Source organism: Cetorhinus maximus, chromosome 30, assembly GCF_964194155.1.
Source record: "Cetorhinus maximus chromosome 30, sCetMax3.hap1.1, whole genome shotgun sequence".
Classification (NCBI taxonomy): domain Eukaryota; kingdom Metazoa; phylum Chordata; class Chondrichthyes; order Lamniformes; family Cetorhinidae; genus Cetorhinus; species Cetorhinus maximus.
In genome coordinates, this window is record NC_135908.1 from 16,264,877 (window position 1) to 16,283,768 (window position 18,892).

Here is an 18,892-nt window from a genome sequence, read left to right on the forward strand (position 1 = left end):
GGACAAAGGATCGATAATCTGTGTCTTGGAGCCGCATGCGGCTCATTAAGGATTTTTGCTTCATCTGCCACACCCATTTTTTTTCTCATTATCAACTTATTGTGGTTGTTTTTCTAATTTAAAAGGAATATCAAATGTCTAAACGTTTCCATGGCGATGGATGTTTTAACAGATAACAGCTAGAACTCGTGATGTTCAATCGCAAAACATAAAATTCCATCCAACTCCCTTGGATCAAACTTCATAAGTTGTAGTTTGCATTGTCTTGTTGAGCAAAATGATACCACCAGCTACCCTGTTAATGGTTTGTGTATCACCTGCTAGCCAATTACGAGTCGCTCCCAGATATCTACTTATACATCGAGAAAGGAATTAACTGTGGCCCTTGTTTTGAAGCAGTTTTGCTACAAAAAATTTTAGTTTATTGCAGAAAATAGAAGTTTGCAACATTTATTACTACTGTACGGAATATTAATGTTGACAGACTTTTCTAAACTGATCAGCTTTTGAATTAATACATGTACATTTTGAGCATCAGTAAAAAGGTGCTGCAGAGAAATCCAGAAATGTGTTTTGTTTTTCATTATTATTAGCATTTAAATAACAGCATTGTGACTTTTAAGATATTGTGTTTTTTGACTCCTTTTGTTGATGCTGCCAACCTCTGTTGTAGACGATTAGCATCCAGGATCTGAGTCTTGGAGCTCAGGTTACATCTGGCTCCCTATTCCAACAGCAGATAAGGGAGCTAAATTTAGTACCGTGATCCATTTTGATCTAAGCAAACAGCATTTGTTATAGACAGGAGGTGGGTTAATTTGAACAGTCCTGACTTCTCATCTCACCAGTCCTTCGTAAACAAAAAGGTGCTTTGATTTGCTTCCCCCTTAATAAGCGGTGGCATGTTTCACAACCTCTCATTCCTGGTGTGATCCAATTTTCTATTGGTAACCCCACAGCAAGCTCAAGATAGGATGAACTCGGAGGGTTGGTTTATTTGCACACACTCAAAACATGGGAGGGGAGGGTCACTGCGTGCCTTGTACTGTAAAAGATGGATAGAGAAAGAAAGATTTACAGGGCAAAGACCACAGAGAAAAGAATTATTGTTTAACGTGTATCCAGATTCCGGAATCAAAGTCCAATGAGGTATTCGTTCACAGAGGTCGGTAGGTTGAAAACCGATGCAGGGTAATTCACTTTTCCATTAGAGTTGACTTCCACAATGAGAAAGGCACACAGATGAATCAGTCTTGTAGAGGCAATGGTACAGAAGTTCCAGTAGAAATGTAGATGGAGCCAGGTATTCAGCCTGGCAGAGCCCCTTTTCTGTGCTGCTAGGTAGATGGAAAGATGGCAGACTGAGGTTTCTTCATATTACAAAGTAATATTACTGGTTCCACCAGCTTAGGGGTTCATGTCACATGACTCCCACCTCTCCTCTCTGGCTTTGACAAAGGGTGTGCGTCCATTTGCTGAGTCCTTGAGATGGTTAATGTCCAACCATTAAGCCTTGAATGGGAGGTTGCAGGACCCTTTGTCCTAGCAGATGAATTGGCTTTTGTTGGCCAGGCCTGGCTGATGAAATTTAGACAGCTTTTGTATAGTTGCCTTTGAATTTGGTCTCTGCAGCACCTCGTTAGGGTCTCTTCACAGATAACGAGATGTCAGTTTCTATGAAACTGCCATATTAGTTATAAAAATATCATGTGTGAGGTCTTAGCCCCCTGACACAGTGCAAAAGGGTTTTGTAAGCTCATGTAAAGTTGTGTGTTTGTCTTATGTATATTTTGTCACTCCTGCCTGCAATAATGATACATCACCTGTACCTGTTTGTTATAACCTTTTTGAGGTGAGAGGAACTGTTCCCCACAGTGCCATTTATTTCGGGCCAGTAAAAATGGCCCAGCTGCCTCGTCGACCTTTCCCTATTCCCTGTGTTGACTTTTCTTGTCACTGTCTCCTTGAGTTGGCTGTTTTTGTTATTCTGATGATAGCATGATCAATAACTTCACATCGCACAGCTAGGAATGTGTTTTTTTTTCTCGCATTGTATAGGACAAGGATTCCAAACATTGAGCTGAGAAAACTCTTTATGCTGTATTTTTGCTTGAATATATAAGTAAAATATATTCACAATTACTGTACATGTTTAATATGAATCTCAAATAAGATGCTTCCCAGCTCAATGGTGGAGAAGTTCTTTTTTAAACCTTCTGTGGGAGAGGGCCTTCATTCTCAATCGTCGCGTACATCTGCTCAAATATTTATGCCTCTTCAATGCCGGCCCATGTCTGACAAGAACAATTAAGTTCCAAGGCCTGATTGTTGTTTTTTTTACTGCACTTTTTTGTGTTGCTAAATGCCTTGATCTTTAGTTGGTTCACTGACTTATGAATCTGCATGTGGCTATGCCACTTTTATCCGCACAGCCTCCAACCCAGGTCCCCCTCTTGCACACAATGCCACGACCAATCCGGCAAGGTGGAACAAAATTGGAGCCTGTTGTCCACGATGGACTCTTTATTGTTGGCCACAGTACTCACCCAAGTTCAGTTATGAATGACTGCTTCAAGCTGTAGGGATTATACATTAACTAATATTTATATCTAAGCATGGCAAACATTCATAGTTTACCATCCTTAGTAAGGCTTCATTGCTCACAGTATCTGAATAGACCATTCAAAATACTTGGTATAGAACAGTGAAACTCAAATAGTGGGAATATAGAACCAGCTGGAGTGGTCAGATAAATAAGCTCATAGGGACAGAAGTTGATCATTTAACCCCTCAAGCTTGTTCCATCATTCAATTAGATAATGGCTAATTTGTATGTCAGCTGCATTTACTTGCTATTACAGAAGCAAAATAATGCAGATGCTGGAAATCTGAAATAAAAACGGCGGATGCTAGAAATACTCCGCAGGTCTGGCAGCATCTGCGGAGATCAACCGGGGTAATGTTTCCAGTCAATGATCCTTCTTCAGGACCTGAAATGATTACTCTGTTTCTTTCCACAGATGCTATTTAAATGCAAGTTCACCTATTCTTTAAAATTGCACATACAACAAATTTTCATTTTTAGTTCTCAGTAGGTGTCTTTCAACATCTTAATTTGAGTTCTTCCAAAAAAAAAACCAAATGAATTGAATTTCAAATAAACAAAAATTAAAAATTGACATCACCTTTTTTTGTTTGAAAAACCCAAAGTACAACGTGTGAGTGAAAAATATTCTGCTGCACCCTTTTGATCTATCAAATCGGTTTCTGTGTCATGTGCACTGATATCTATATTTGTTTACTACTGTTCTCATGATAACATTTCCTGTCTTCAAAAGTCTCTTTCATTTCACCACTCTTGCCTGTCTTAAGATAAACTCTTCGAAAACGCTCTGGCAACAGGATGTATGCAGTGTCTTAACTGACATCTGGATAAACTCACCCAGTGTTTCCTTAACTGCAGAAACACTGAACTAATCACAATAAATCCATTCTTTAATTGACCACAGTTTATTTGGTCAACCCTTAAAGGGTTCATGCATAGTATATCGTTCAAACATTTTACAAAACTTGCACAGCATAACACACTGCCTTGTAAGATGCATGCACTGAAATCTCCTGTGCTGTTACGCACAGGAAGTCAAAAGCTGCCTGCTTTAATACTTCGCATGCACAATAAGACAAACACATCAGTCTTTGACAGCAGAGGACTAAAGCTTCATTTCACATGATAGTGAGTAAACAGTTTTTTCTAATCATAAAATGCAGTGCTTACGTTTGGTATTGTGTGACATACTTAGAGAAACTCTACCCAGACAAAACAACACATACCAGATATGCTGCCAGTCACTTACTGTCCCTGATGTTTGCTAATATTAGTACAAAATATTTTCACACCTTACTACACCAGTTGCCCATCAAAAAGAAGCATCTCATAGTAACAGACTATTCAATTTCTAATGCATTCATTCATCGTACAAATTAGTAACTGACCCATGTCTACAGCTACCCATCCTCAAACCTGCTGTTGATTCAAACCTCAGATGCAAAGGCCACAATCACCCATAAGGCTGTCTGATCACTTTCTGGTTTCCCTTACCATTCGGCTGTAGAAAGTGATTCCTGCTGCTCCTTGCTTGCTTGCTTGTGTTCTCTAACTCCCACCTCCCACTCCTTTTGGTTCTCCAGTTGCCAGAACACATCTGGCGCTAAACTGTCCCCTCTTCAAAACTCCTCTTCCCAGCAAACCAGCCTTTGTCTCCCACCCATGGTACACGTCACCCACTCTTCACTGCCTAGATTAGAAGAATGTAATCTTGAGTGCAACTGGCTATGTCAATTTTCAAGATTTGACTTTACCTCATTCTCCTGCCAAGACACTTTTTATTCCAAAGTAATTCTAGAGCTCAAGAAAGACCTTTAGCTCCATTCCCTTCTTTACCCTCAGCTCAAATACTGAATGTGAGGAGCTTGTGGATTTCTTTGTCTCTGAGATGACATCCATACAACTGCGTCCTCCTTTAGCAGACCTCCACACAGTCTCCCACCACTCCAGCCCCAATCCTGCTTCACTTTGCACTTTCTTCCCCATGTCTCTTTTTGCCTTCTAATTTTCTGCTCCCATGATCCCCTTCTACCTAACACCTGATGGTACTTAGTTACTTATGGTTTTTATTATAATTGACATTATTAATGGTTCCTTTTCCTCGGGGACTGTCTGTCTGCCATTCAAAATTGCTATTATCCTTCCCCACCCGAGAACTCGCTGTCGACCGACCTGTTGCCCCATCCCAGTAAGGTCTTTGCTCATTGGCCCCACCCCTCAGCTCTGTGATTACCTCTTCAAGCCCTCCATCCTGACTTCCAGCCATATCAAGGCAACATTCCTAAGCTAATGTCAAAGGTAAAATGTTGCATGTGACTGAATTATCCCTTGATGCGCTTCTTGATCATCCTGCAATATTTGTCATGACAAACACTCCCCCCATGAGACAGCCCTTGTGCAGTCCCGTTCTGACCTAGTGTATGCAGCCAGTTTACTTCGAAGCAGTGATTTCTATTCCGTTTCTCTTGGGGTCCCTCAATGTCCTATGCTTGGGCCAACCTGCCTTCTCCCCTTCACTACTCCTCTTTCAACTGCTGCTCTCTGCTCCTTAGTGGAAAAGTAACCACAGTGTACAGCTTACTAATAAGTACTAACTCACCATTTCTCAGGCATTCTGTTTTAATTTGTCTATATGGCTTTCTTTGCCACTCTGTCACCCAAATTAGTATTGGAAATAATTGAGAAACTATGTTTGATAACACCCATAGGATGTCCCAAATGCTTTACAATCACTATTTATTTTAAGTGAAGTCACTGTTATATAGTTAAATGTGGGAGCCAATTTGTGTCTGGTCAACACCAAATAGATGAATGATTGAGTGGTGATAATTAAATGGAAAATGTTGGCTAGAATGCCAAGAGAATTCCATACTCTTTATGGCATAATTTTGTATCTGCCTGACCAATCAGGTTAATATCTCTTCTGAAATAAAGCACCTGCTAAAATCAGTACTCCTATAGTTCTGTAAGTAAGTGCCAGCCTAGGTTATATGTTCAAAACCTTGAGTGGGCCTTGAACCTGCTGCAACCTTTTTTACTAAGATGCAAATGCTACCCACTGAGTCTGGGAGGTCCAGCAATGAATTCCAGTCCCTTGGCTGTAAATGGCTTAATCTGTTTTAATGGCAGCATATTTTTTTTTATTCATTCATCGGATGTGGGTGGCTGGCTAAGCCAGCATTTATTGTCCACCGCTAATTGCCCTTGTTCAGAGGACATTTAAAAGTCAACCACATTGCTGTGGGTCTGGAGTCACATGTAGGCCAGACCAGGAAAGGACAGCAGATTTCCTTCCCTAAAGGGCTTTAGTGAACCAGATGGGTTTTTACAACAATTGACAGTGGCTTCATGGTCATCATTAAACTTTTAATTCCAGATTTTTATTGAATTCAAACTCCACCGTGGCGGGATTTGAACCCAGGACCCCAGAGCTTTACCCTGGGTCTCTGGATTGCTAGTCCAGTGACAATACCACTACGCCATCGCCTCCCATCAATGAGTTTTTCATAATGTATTAAGTGAAACTACTAACCTAATTAGTTGTTAACAGTTCCTCCAGGAATATGGGGCTGGATTTTATGGCTTTCAGCTGGGTGAGGGAGGCAGAATGGGAAAAGTAGGTTGAGGTGGTGGTCCACTTGCTCCTGCCATCGCAACACTGAATTAAAAGTCGGATGATCAGTTAGCGGCTGCGCGGCTGCCTGGCGGGAAGGTGGCCATCTACTGTTGGTGAGGGGTGTTGGGGCACCATACCCAATGGGCATCTAGGGAGGGATGTCCAGCAGGAGAGGGGTTATGCCATGAACCAGAAGTCGGTCACAGCCACCTATTTAAAGGCACACTGGCATCGTATTGGTGGCAACTGCAAGAGAAATCCACGTGTGATGATCCACGTTGGTTGACAGAAGTCCCGGAAGAAGGCAGCATCCAGAGTAGACACTGAAGCAATGAAGCAGCAGCAGGTGAGGGCATGTTTTTCCATTCTGTGGACTATTGTGCCAGCAGTGTCTCATTCAGGACCCTTGAAAGGGAGGAAACAACATCTGAGCACACCTTTCTCATTCCCCTTCTGAATAAGAAACATTCGGAAAAAGAGTCATATTATACCCTTTAACTTTGTTTGTCTCTCCACAGAGGCTGAAAGTGAACCTGTCTGTTTCCAGTAGTGTCAGCTTTGAATCCTCACCACCAATTGCAGTTGCCAGGCCAAATGGAGGGGCCCAGAGCACATGCGCCCCATGTTTCGATGATCACTTGTGCGAGCGATCGGCGGGAGCTCCTCATGCTAAGGGATGGCAAGAGGAGACCTTCCTGCCAGACCAAAGAAGCCTGGATAGAGGTCACAGGAGGTCAGTAGCTGTGGGGCCATCCAAAGAATCTAGCTATGGTGCTGTAAGAGGCTGAATGATCTTTTAAAGTCAGCAAGGGTGAGTGCCCAAAACTTTCGAAGTCTGAGCTATATCAGAGGGTGTGACACATGTCAAGTGTGGGGTTGCCTAGTGTCAGTAGCACTTGCAGAAGGCGGAATGAAGCAGTCATGATACCAGTTGATTCTGAGGGGGGTTTGAAGTCCAATACCTGTTAGTTTGCAAGGATCATTGGGAAGGGGTGGACACTGACAATGGGCATGTTGGGCATATAAGTAACAGCATGATCTTTCCACAGAAGATTCATGAGCATGTCCCTTTTTCTTTGGAGAAGGCAGCATGTGAGAGTTCATGGACCAGAGGAGGTGCACCAAACCCGGAGGTGGTGGTTTTGGAGTTGGCAACCAACCAATGGTGCAGGACCATTGACCATGGAGAGGCTGGAGGACAGCCCCAAAATGGTGGTGAGATTCCAAGGGCTCATAGCTCCTTCCTAGAGAGATTGTGCTGAAGTGGGGGAGTGGGGGCAAACTGGGTAAGAGTGCAAGGAGGGAGCATTGATGGGTTTGACTTTAGCAGCTTGCAGTATTTGGGGAGGAATGTGTGTCTGAATTTTGAAGGGGCTGAGGGTTACACACTGGTTAACATTTTCCATGCAGAGTATGTGTCTTTTAATTAATTCATGGAATGTGGGCATCGCTGGTTAGGCTAGCATTTATTGCCCATCCCTAAATGCCCTTGAGAAGGTGGTGGTGAGCTGCTGCCTTGACCCACTGCAGTCCATGTGGTGTAGGCACACCCACAGTGTTATTAAGGAGGATGTTCCAGGATTTTGACCCGGTGACAGTGAAGGAACGACGATATATTTCCAAGTTAGGATGGTTAGTGGCTTGGAAGAGAGCTTCCAGGTGGCGGTGTTCTCATATCTGCTGCTCTTTTCCTTCTAAATGGTAGTGGTCACTGGGGGGCGGGGGTGGTGGGAGGAGGGTGTGTGTGTATATGAGTGTAACCTTGGCAACTGCAGGCAACCAGCCCTGAGGGACTGACAATTAACCTCTGAGGAGGGGGCCTCAGAGGGTACACCATCACTTCCTTGCAGAGCACCTAGCACAGGTATATGCACCTCAGTGGGAATGGACCAGCTGGCTGAAAGGCGTTACACGCACTGATGAGTGCAACACAGCACAATTGCATGACCAGCTGTTGGAGACTGAAAGAGTGTAGGCATCTGACACTCGAAGGAGTGCTGGATGCTGAGCCCCAGGCTGATGATGAGCCTTTGGAGTAGTCGGTCAGGCGGCAGATACTAGACGTCCAGTGCAAGGTATGTGGCAGAGCTTCCGGAGGGGTTGCACAGACAGTGGAGGAGTCCATGTAGGCCACAAATGCTGCAATAACCTGCTCTTCAAAATGCATGGCTTCCTGCATAGAGTGTGGCAACTGTCATGGAGGATCAAACCCAGCAGCTCACTGTTGGGATATTGGGTATGCATTCTGACCTGCGTTCCATCACCTTGTCTCTGAGCTCTGGCGCCCAGAGCCAAGGTGAGAGGTGGGTCAAGACACCTGGAGGTTCAGCCAGGTCCTGCTTTCCTCTCAGCAAAGCAGAGAGGGCCAAATGGACCTCACAGTAGCGGATGAACAGGTGCTGTCGCCCTCAGGGAACGCCTTTCAGGGCGCTTCTAATGGGGACAGCTTCTCCTCTGTTTTATTCCCATGGATTCTGTGCACAGGGTGGTGATTTCGCCTACCATGATCTGGCTGCTATTGTCTCTCTTGTGCTAGCCCTTGCGCAACAGCAGGTCCCTTACCTGATCCTTGACAGCTAGCCTCTTCTGTCATCATCACCCCCTGCTAATTGCCTCCTCCAGAGTGCATAATCCCCATGGGGACAACGATCCTTAGCTCCTCTGCTGAAGTCCTCAACCTCCAGGATATCCATGTCTGTAGACCCCCTTTGCCCTTGCTCTTCTTATTTGTTATGGCAACCTAAAAACAGTGAAGCAATAAAGTTGAGCTCTGCAGCTACAAGCAGCCATGCATGTTTTTATACACCCTTGTCTCATACCTGGCGTAACTCGCTTGCAATGTTTTTTTCCCTGCGTCTAATGAAAAATGGAGTGGATGATGTAAAATCGCGGTTGATTGGGTCTTTAACAAGGTCAATTACTTGCTAAGGCATCCGCTTGCCTTCTGTAGTATCAGAGACAAGCATGATGACAGTGGGGTGGGGGGGGCCGTTCCATGGAGTGTAGAATTTTCATTAAATTCGGAACCTAACAAAATTAGCATCATAACAGTCCTGGAGATCTGGAGTACAGTTCAGTATTAAAGATGGCAATACTGAGCTTTTGGAGCTTCATTACATATCAATAGATCAGTAATCAACTTGGGTAACACTCAAAAAAAAACCAACTCTCCCAATGTCTCTGATAGTTAATTCAGCCTTTATCCATTAATTATATAACAGATCACTGCCACACAGTTGGAAAGCTGGTTAGTTGATTATATACATGAGAACAGCAGTGACAACTTTGAAAATTCTGCATCTATAGTTAACATTTCCTGTTATTTAAAAAAAAAACATACTGGCCAGTCTTTAGTGAGGGCAAGCCATTGCAGAATGGTGAGAAAAATAGGCCTATGAATTAAAGTTGGTAGGGCCTTAGCTGGAATTGAACTACTTGGCTAATTTGGTGAGGTGGGTGGGTGTCACCATTAACCAGCCGCTTAAGTATTGTGGCTACCCGATCAGGTCAGAGGCTGAGAATTATGTGGCAAGTCAATTGCCTGGCTCCCCAAAGTGTACCACCTACAAGTGGAGGTCAGGAGAGTGATGGAATAATCTCCTTGTGCCTGGATGAGTGCAGCTCCAACAACAGTCAAGAAGCTCGAGGGCAAAGTTGCCAGCTTGATCACCACTCCCTCCACCATTGGGGCAGCGTGGCTGTAGTGTGTACCATTTACAAGATGCAGTGCCACAACTCCCCAAGGCTTCTTTGGTAGCACCTTCCAAACCTTTGTCCTCCTACCTAGAGGGACAAATGCAGCAGGCACATGAGAACACCACCATCTCCAAGTTTCCCTCCAAGCTGTACAGCAGCCTGACTCGGAAATATATTGTTCCATCATAGTCTCCGGGCCAAAATCCTGGAGCTCCCTCCCAAACGCACGCTGGAGGTACCTTCACCGCATGGCCTGCAGTAGTTCAAGAAGGTAGCTCAGCAACATCATCTCAAGCGTAATAAGGGAATAAATGCTAGTCTTGTGATGCCCACATCTGGTGAATGAATACATATAAAGGAAATAGCAAGTATCCTTTCCATCAGAAACGCAACCTGCATTCATCTATGATGATGTTGCCTGTCTCTGCCCTTGCCTTATCTGTGTCTGCAACCTTCGTCTATGCTTTAGTTCCAGAATGCACCATTCTAATGCTTTCCTGTCCAGCCTACTCTCTTCCCACCCTCCATAAATTTGACCTCATCCAAAACTCAGCTGTCTATACCCTAACTTGCACCAAGTCCCATTCACCTATTGTCCTTATACTTGCTGACCAGCATTGGTTTCTGCTTCACCAGCGACTCCAGTTTAACATTCTTTCACGTGTTCAAATCCCCCCTAGGCTAGGCTTTCCTCTTCCTATCTCCATAACTTTATCCAACCCTGTACTTCCTCCATTACACCATTGGTGGCCTTGCTTTTAGATATCGAGGCCATAAGCTGTGGAGCTCATTTCCTAGACTTGACCTCCTCTTAAGGCACTCCTTAAAACCTACCTCTCTGGCAAAGCTTTCTGCTCTTCCTCTTATCTCCTTTGGCACGGTGTTAATTTTTATTTAACCATGCTCCTGTGTAGCACCTTAGGATGTTTTATAGCATTAAAATGTATGATATGAATGCAAGATGTTGCAGGGCCAGTATATATCACCTAGCTTAGGATCTCTACTTGAATCACAGCTCTTTTTTTTATTCATGACATGAGACTGCTGCTGGCAAGGGCAATATTTATTCCCTATTCATGGGGAAATTGATACCAATAACGGGCCAGAAATTTTGTGACACAAACTAAGTATGTAAAGCACAGGAAATGCAGACTAAATGTTGATTTCCTGCAGTCTTGCATGAGAGGACTTGGGACAAATTGAGTACAGCCCGCAGACATATTTCACCCTCCTCTCATCACCGCAACCCCCCCCCCCCATTTAATATCCTGCATTCTGCCCTTATGGACACTGCCTATGTAAACTTGTGCTGTAATTACAGCTTCCTGCCAATGGTGGTGCTCCAGCAAACACATCTGTAATTAAATGATCAGTTATTGTAAATATGGAAACGAGCAAAATGCTGGGGATGCTGGAAATCTGAAATGAAAACAGAAAAAGCTGGAAATATTCAGGTCAGGCAGCCTCTCTGGAGAGAGAAACAGTGTTAACATTTCAGGCTGATGACCTTTCGTGAGTTTAGTCCTACGTTGCTAACTTAGTTTGTGACTCAAGTGATTTGTTTTCCCTGCTTTGTAGGCACAGGGTCAGCTAGAATCAGTGATTCACATCCAGTTCCTTTCAATGCCTCTGTGGGTTTTTATCAAATTGTGCAGCATGGCTCAATAATATTTTGAATAATTGGCTATTTGAACCCAGCAATGAGGCATTGAAGAGAAAATACCAGCTAATAAAAGGGTTTCATGGACGTGCTGCACTGCGCAGACCCTTGGGGAAGTGATGCACTCTCTAATATGTCCTTCTCATCATACAGTTCAGCATTTTCAGCAGACAGACACCGCAAAAGAAAATTGATGGAAAGTTCATCTACGAACAACAAGTATGTGAAGCTCAATGTAAGTATAGGACATAACAATTAATGGGCACCCTATTCATGGAAATATTAATTTGATAGCATTTACTCTTGCAGCAATTGTTTTCTGTGCATTGTACCTTGCACAATGAGCATGATTGAGTGATCAAAGTGCCTGCTTACTGTAAGGGATGCTATTGGAAAGTGACTATATTTATCTTTTACAAAATCGATTTACAAATTGGGCTGTGCGCTTTTTCAAATTAATGTTCAGAAACGTGTCCCAGTTGGAATGTCACTTTTGGGGATATAGTCTTTAAATTTTTCATCAAGATTAACTTTAAATTCTAAAGAAGATTGTCTAAATGCCAGCTGACCTAGGGTGCTCATGTTCTGTTACCCTTTGTCTACTTTTTAAAAATGTGCCCTTACACAAAGGCGCCAACATCTTGGGGCCTGGTCTCTTGTGTGTGAGAAGTTAGTCGGAGACATGTGTACCAAATATTGATTCAGAACCCAGGCATCATTGCATTGCATCCTTTAAAAGTGAGTCTTTACCACAGCCATGGGTAATCTCCCATTCTAGTAAATTATACCATTCTGGCTACATTTTTCAATTGGCATGAACAACATCCATGTGTTTGCACATGACGGTTACAGTCTGATAGAGAATTGGTTTCATTATCATAGCAGTGGTTGACAATGTTTCTTTTTCTATCTCTGACTGGGACAGTGGGCTAGATAGTGGTTGGGGGGGTGGTGAGGTGTGGGGTGCATGCATATTGCTTTGTGCCTCCTGTGTCCATTAATTTTTATGATCCTTTACCTTGATTTTGCAGTTTTTCTGTTGCAACTGGGTATAAAAGTACCACTCTCGGCAAAACAGAGATTTTTGTTGGGTCATTTCACGTTTTTGCAAATTATCAAATGAGCAGGACCAGCATAGTGGAGAGTCCCTTTGGGCCTTTTCATAGCACTCCATGTTTGTATTTCTGCTGTTGTGTGTAAAATAACAATGATCAGGAAACAGTTCTGTGAAGCCTTTCTTCATTTAATTTCTTAATAGCAACTGTTGTAGATGACTTTCTTTTATGTTTCAATATCTTTTAACTCCACACTGTGAGGTAATTATCGTCAAATTGTATGTTTTGAATGATGAGATTAAAGTCACACTAGCCTTGTGATTAGGTATTTAAATAACACAGTAAATTTCACTTAGAGTTTATACAGTTCATTATGGATGACTTCCCATTCTGGTTGCATTTTAAATTATTTTGTCTTTAATCTATATTCGTAGAGAAATTTAAAAGGATTGACATAACATGGCTCTTTTTAAAGGAAAACTTTCCAGTTAAATTTGGATGATTCTATACTGTAGAAACTCAGTTTAGCCAGGGTACTGTACTTTGGCTGTTCACACGAGTTCTAGCTGGTTGTGCCTCATTATTGAACTTGAATGGAGGCCAGATTACTAATCGCCAACTAACAGGTTTTAATTGTCTGATAGGGAGGAACCACTGCCATTTGCGCCACAGGACTTCGGAATCTTGGGAACACCTGTTTTATGAATGCTATCCTCCAGTCACTCAGGTAACTGACTCAATACTGAGGTGTAATTAACCCACTATCACTATTACAATCTATATTAATGACTTGGATGAAGAGGCAGTGAGTAACGAATCTATGTTTGTGGATGATAACAAAGGTAGGTAGAAAAGTAAACTATGGGGAGGACACAGTGAGACTGTAAAGAAAGATGGACAGATTGAGTGAGTAAAAACAAAAAAGTGAGTAGGCAACAAGATGGCAGATGGATTATAATGTAGGGAAGTGTGAAGTTATTCACTTTGGTCGAAAGAATAGAAGAGGTGAATATTTTTTCAAAGATGAGAAGTTTGTAAGTGTTGATGTTCAAAGAGACTTGGATATGCTCGTACAAGGAATGAAAACATTAACAAACAGGTACAGCAAGCAATTAGGAAGGCAATACCTTGTTGGCCTTTATTGCAAGGGGGTTGGAGTACAGGAATAAAGAAGTCATGCTGGAGTTGTACAGTGTTTTGGTGAGATCACATCTGGAGTACAGCATGCAGTTTTGGTCTCCACATTTAAGAAAAGATATGCTTACATTGGAGGCGGTACAGCGAAGGTTCACTAAATTGGTCCCTGGATGAAGGGGTTTTCCCTATGATGAGAGGCTGAGCAAACATTGGGTCTATTTTCTCTGGAATTTAAAATAATGAGAGGCGCCCTCATTGAAACGTACAAGACTCGGAAGTGGCTTGATAGGGTGGACGCTGAGAGATTGTTTCCATCGGCTGGGGAATCTAAAACGCGGGGGCACAGTCTCAGGGTAAGGGGCCGATCATTTAGGACTGAAGTGAGGGGAAATTACTTCACTCAAAGGGTTGTGAATCTTTGGAAATCTCTGCCCCGGAGGGTTGTGGATACTCCCATTATTGAATACATTTAAGTCTGGCATAGACAGATTTTTGGAGTCTCAGGAAATCAAAGGATATGCGGAATGGGCAGGGAAATGGAGTTGAAGCCTGAGGTCAGCCATGATCCTATTGAATGGCAGAGCAGGCTCGATGGGTCATATAGTCTACTCCTGCTCCTATTTCTTGTGTCTTATCATACTTTCTAGATTGGCAAATAGAATTAATTTGCTGGCTTTAGAGAACTATCGTGATGTTCAACCAGGCCTTTTGGAACAACATTGAGGAATGTGTATCTAACATCCTCCTTTATTGAGGCCTGCATTGTAATACTCAGTGAGCTGCGAAATTGAAGTAAACCATAGAAAAATAGGGGAAAGTAATTGCATGCAACAAAATCCTATTATATCTTGTTCTTTGTTAAATTTTATCTGACATTTTTAAACCTTTACAAAACAGCTCTCTAACTTTCTTAGAGCTGTGACCCCTTCAGGGAATTTACCTTTGTCATACTAACATAAAACTGAATGTTTTCCTGCTGACAGGCTTATAGAAACAGGCAAATTCTTGTGTTTGTAGAAGTTGCGATCATACTTAGTTGGGAGTTTATCTCCCTATTTTTTAAAGCATTGACGTATTGGTAGTACACTAGACAGGGGGCGTAATGAAACTCTTAAGTTCTTAATCGCCCTGTTCAATCTCTGATCTGCAACTCAACAATCTCCGTTAATCTCTGCTATGTTGCAGCCAACCTCAAAGCATCTGAATCAGACTTGCCCAACCTTTTTGCGTTTGGGGGGCGGGGGTGGGGGGGGACACATTTCACCTTTTTTTTTCATTCAAAGGGCTGATAAGCAGCTTTCAGAAAGATAAGGTTTAGCATAACATTAAATGTGAATTTCAAAAAAAAAAGCTGAGGTGTGAAAAGAAACAACTTCCTAAGCAAAAAAAAAAACAATGTCAAAGCAATAAATTGATTATTTTAAAATATGAGTAATAAATCAAGATGACCATTAGAGTATGAGACGGTGTGTATGCATGTGTGTTTGGCTCACTTCCCAGTCACAGCACACTCACTCGCCCTCACCTACTGTGACTGCATGTAAGAGTATGTGTTGGTGTGTGGGGTTGAGGGTGAATGAGAACCCTGAGAGTGGGAGTGAGCCTCTCGCTCTCTCGCCCTCCTCTCGCTCGCTCTTCCCTCTCCTGCACCCTCTCTCTCGCGCCCCCCCGCCCGTGCTCTCCCCACCCCTCCCGGCGCACGTGCTGTGTGCCCTGCTCCCGCTTCTGGCACTATTGAGCTTTTCAGCAGCAAATGCAGAGAGAGCCCAGACTCTGATTGGATGAGCAGCTTTACAGCATTTTTCAAATCTGTCTGTTGTACATCCAACAATGTTTGGCGGGCTGGGTGCAGAGGGGTTGCAAGCCGCATTCCGGCCCGCCAGTTGCACAAGCCTGATCTGAATAGTGAAATGCTAAATGATTAAGTAGGTTCTGTATGCTTACCAAATCTATTGGAATTTCTCTAGTCTGACCTTGATACAATTTTGCAGCCCTTGTTGCAGTCTGTCTTTGAAATGTTTTTAGCAGCAGGGATACTCTACCATATTGCAGCAGTTTTATCAGTAATCACATACTGGCCGTATGATTTAACACATTATAAAGTGTGCACTGTGCAATACAGCAGTTAGAATAAAGATTGGAGTGCTTTCTGTTTCTCAAAATCAAGAATAATTGTGTATTAAGCAGCAAAATATGTTAATTCCTTCAGTACTACAGAAAGATTTGGTGTATTGTTGCTTCAGGGTGAATCCAGTTGTGCACTGAGTAAACAGCACTTTGTTCGGGCCTAGGCTGATGGATTTTACGTAGGCAGATGATGGTTTGTGAAAGATACATAAAGGATGGGAGAAAAACAGCATTGAGGTTAAGAGGGAAGTCAAAGAGATGTTTCGTATTAGTGGTTATGGTAGTGCAACGAGAGTACTGCATAATGCAGAGGCCTGGACTATTAATCTGGAAGTGAGCGTTCAAACCCTACCATGGCAGTTGAGGAATTTAATTCAGTTAATTGGATAAACCTGGACTAAAAAGCTAGTATTGGTAATGGTGACAACGGATCCACCAGATTGGCACAGAAACATAACTAGTTCTATAACTAGCTCTATAATATCTTTTCGGGAAGGAAGGAAGCTTCTTAACCTGGTCTGGATTATTTGTGACTACAGAACACACAGCAATGTGGTTGACTCTTAACTGCTCTCTGAAAAAGCCTATCGAGACACTTGGTTGTACTAAACTGCTACAACAAGGCATAATAAGGATAAGACCAGATGGACCCAACTGGCATTGACCTAAGTTCTGGATTCGGACATGACAGATACATCCAACCTATCAGCCCTGCACAGTGCTCTTCGATGGAGACTTAAGCCAAAATTGAGAGTTGTCCAACAAACTCGCCAAGCAACAGCCTGACAGTCATATTCATGGATTCATACCTTTCAGACAGTGTCCCAGGGTCCTCCAACTAACAGGACAGTCCCACCTGAGGTGGTGACATAGTAATATACAGTTACCCTGCGAGGTTTTTTCATTCATTCAGAGGATGAAAGATTCGGTGACTAAGCCAGCATTTATAGCCCAACCCTAATTCCCCTTGATAAGGCCATGAAGCTGCCTTGAATCGCTGCAGTCCATGTTATACCCATAGTGCTGTTAGGAAGATTTTAGACTCAGCGATGATGAATGAATGCTGATATGCTTTCAAGTCAGGGTGGTGCGTGTCTTTTTTTCAAAATCTATTCTTTCACAGGATGTGGACATCACTGGCTAGGCCAGCATATGTTGCCCCATCCCTGATTGTCCTTAAGAAGGTGATGGTGAGCTCCCTCCTTGAACCGCTGCAGTCTATGTGGTGTAGTGGCAGTGCTTTTAAGGAGGGAGTCCCAGGAGTTTGACCCAGCGACAGTGAAGGTGCGACAATACATTTCCAAGTCCGGCTGGTGTGGGGCTTGGAGGGGAACTTGTAGGTGGTGGTGTTCCCATGCATCTGCTGTCCTTGTCCTTCTAGGTAGTAGAGGTCATGGGTTTGGAAGATGTTGTCGAAGGAGGCTTGTCGAATTGCTGTAGTACATCTTGTATGTGGCACACACTGCTGCTACTAATTAATATAACTGTCCTTGCAGTATAGATTCAAAAGATGGCACCTTTAGTGATAACTGAAAACTTGTGTCTAAGTAATGACAAAGCTCGCAGACATGTATTTAACCTTCAGAATTTGATGATTGATTGAATGCAAAGCTTTCAGTGCTTGCCTAATGTTCCACGTGTAGGGTTTTTTAAAAAGCACTTTCCTCTCTAAATGTTTTGTTTAACTGCCAAGATACAATACTGTTGGGTATAATAGTTGATGATTAATGAAATGTTCTGCTCAGTGTTGAATTTGGGATGGAAATAAATTGATCTGTTCAAAAATGCTTTGGATTGTACATGGTCTGATTAGGTGCAATTAATGTATTGTACTCATTGTGTATGATGTAGGAGTTGATGGAAATACGCTTATTCACACTTGTCAATCTCCTATGACTTTTCACATGGGGATTCAAGATTAAATAGCCAATTTTAACTCCGAGCAGGAGTTGTGTGGCAGGAACCAAAGCAGACAGCAAAACGTCCAGCCCTTCACAGTGTGGGGCCTGGGAGATTTTAACCTCCTAGCACTCCTCTAGATAGGCCAACTACCCATTCCCACCTCCCAACCCTAATCAGTCCCCTGCCCAAATCCAGCAGGAAGCATTTGCTAGCCACTACCAGGATTGTGATTTTGAGCAATGGGGGGGCTGTTGTAGGGGACGCAAAGGAACGGTCCAGGCATTCTGGTAAGGAGTGGGGAGGTCTCGGCTGGTAAGGCCCAGGGTTCCTTTGTGGGGAATACAGGAGCATTCTTGGTTTTCTTAGTCCACAAAGAAACAAAAAGAAATACAATTCACTCCCCTTTTTGGGCTTCTGGCGACCTTGGCTCCTCTTGCCGCTTTGATTGTGGGGAAACCATGACAGCTATTTTAAGACAGACATGCCTTGGGTTAAATTAGCAGTCAGGTCTTATGTTGTCTTTGGAGCCAGATCTACGTATTTAAAAAGGACCTTGCAACCTTCCAGCGGTGGTCCATTCACCTGTCAATAGAGCAAGTAAAAATACAACTGTGGGAAGGCAGCAAGAAGATCGGTGTGATAAGTCACTGTGATTATTTTAATTGTCCTCCTGCCTGGTAGGAAGTAAAGGGGGGCGGGGGGCGGGGGGATGTGTGTGTGTGTGGAGAGGTTAAAATTTTAAAAATGACGGAAACAAAGAAGGGAAAAATCACTCAGACAGAGTAGGAGTGAAGTGGGAATTCACTTCATGGGAAGGAATCTAAATAAGAAACCCTGCCTGTGCCATGAGTGTGAAGTGTAGCTCCTTGCTCTCCTATGGCTTCCCGTCTCTTCAATCACCCTCCCAAATTTTATCTCAGTGAGCTTTCCTTTTCTTTCCCTCCTGCAGGGAGTGGTTGCTTCTCACCTCCATTCAACCATTCAAGAGGTCCTGATTTTTGTCATTGAGAGCAGAACAGGCTTGCCAGTTGGGCTGCTACATCCTCTTCTCACCTGTGGATGTGGTAGAAAGGAGGTGGCTTATCTTCCCTCCA

The 18,892-nt window shown here is 43.1% G+C and overlaps 1 protein-coding gene across 4 annotated transcripts in view; it reads left to right on the forward strand.

Moving 5' to 3' along the window:
• The window catches only part of usp3 (ubiquitin specific peptidase 3), a 97,335-nt gene that overhangs the window by 41,866 nt on the left and 36,577 nt on the right, over positions 1-18,892 (forward strand). For 3 of the 4 annotated variants that reach the window (XM_078532499.1, XM_078532500.1, XM_078532501.1), the window contains 2 exons: positions 11,731-11,812; positions 13,277-13,359. The exons of the other annotated variant lie outside the window; for it this stretch is intronic. In XM_078532499.1, the coding sequence (XP_078388625.1) occupies positions 11,731-11,812; positions 13,277-13,359 (165 nt within the window). The remainder of the gene's footprint in view (positions 1-11,730; positions 11,813-13,276; positions 13,360-18,892) is intronic. 4 annotated transcript variants of the gene reach the window in all.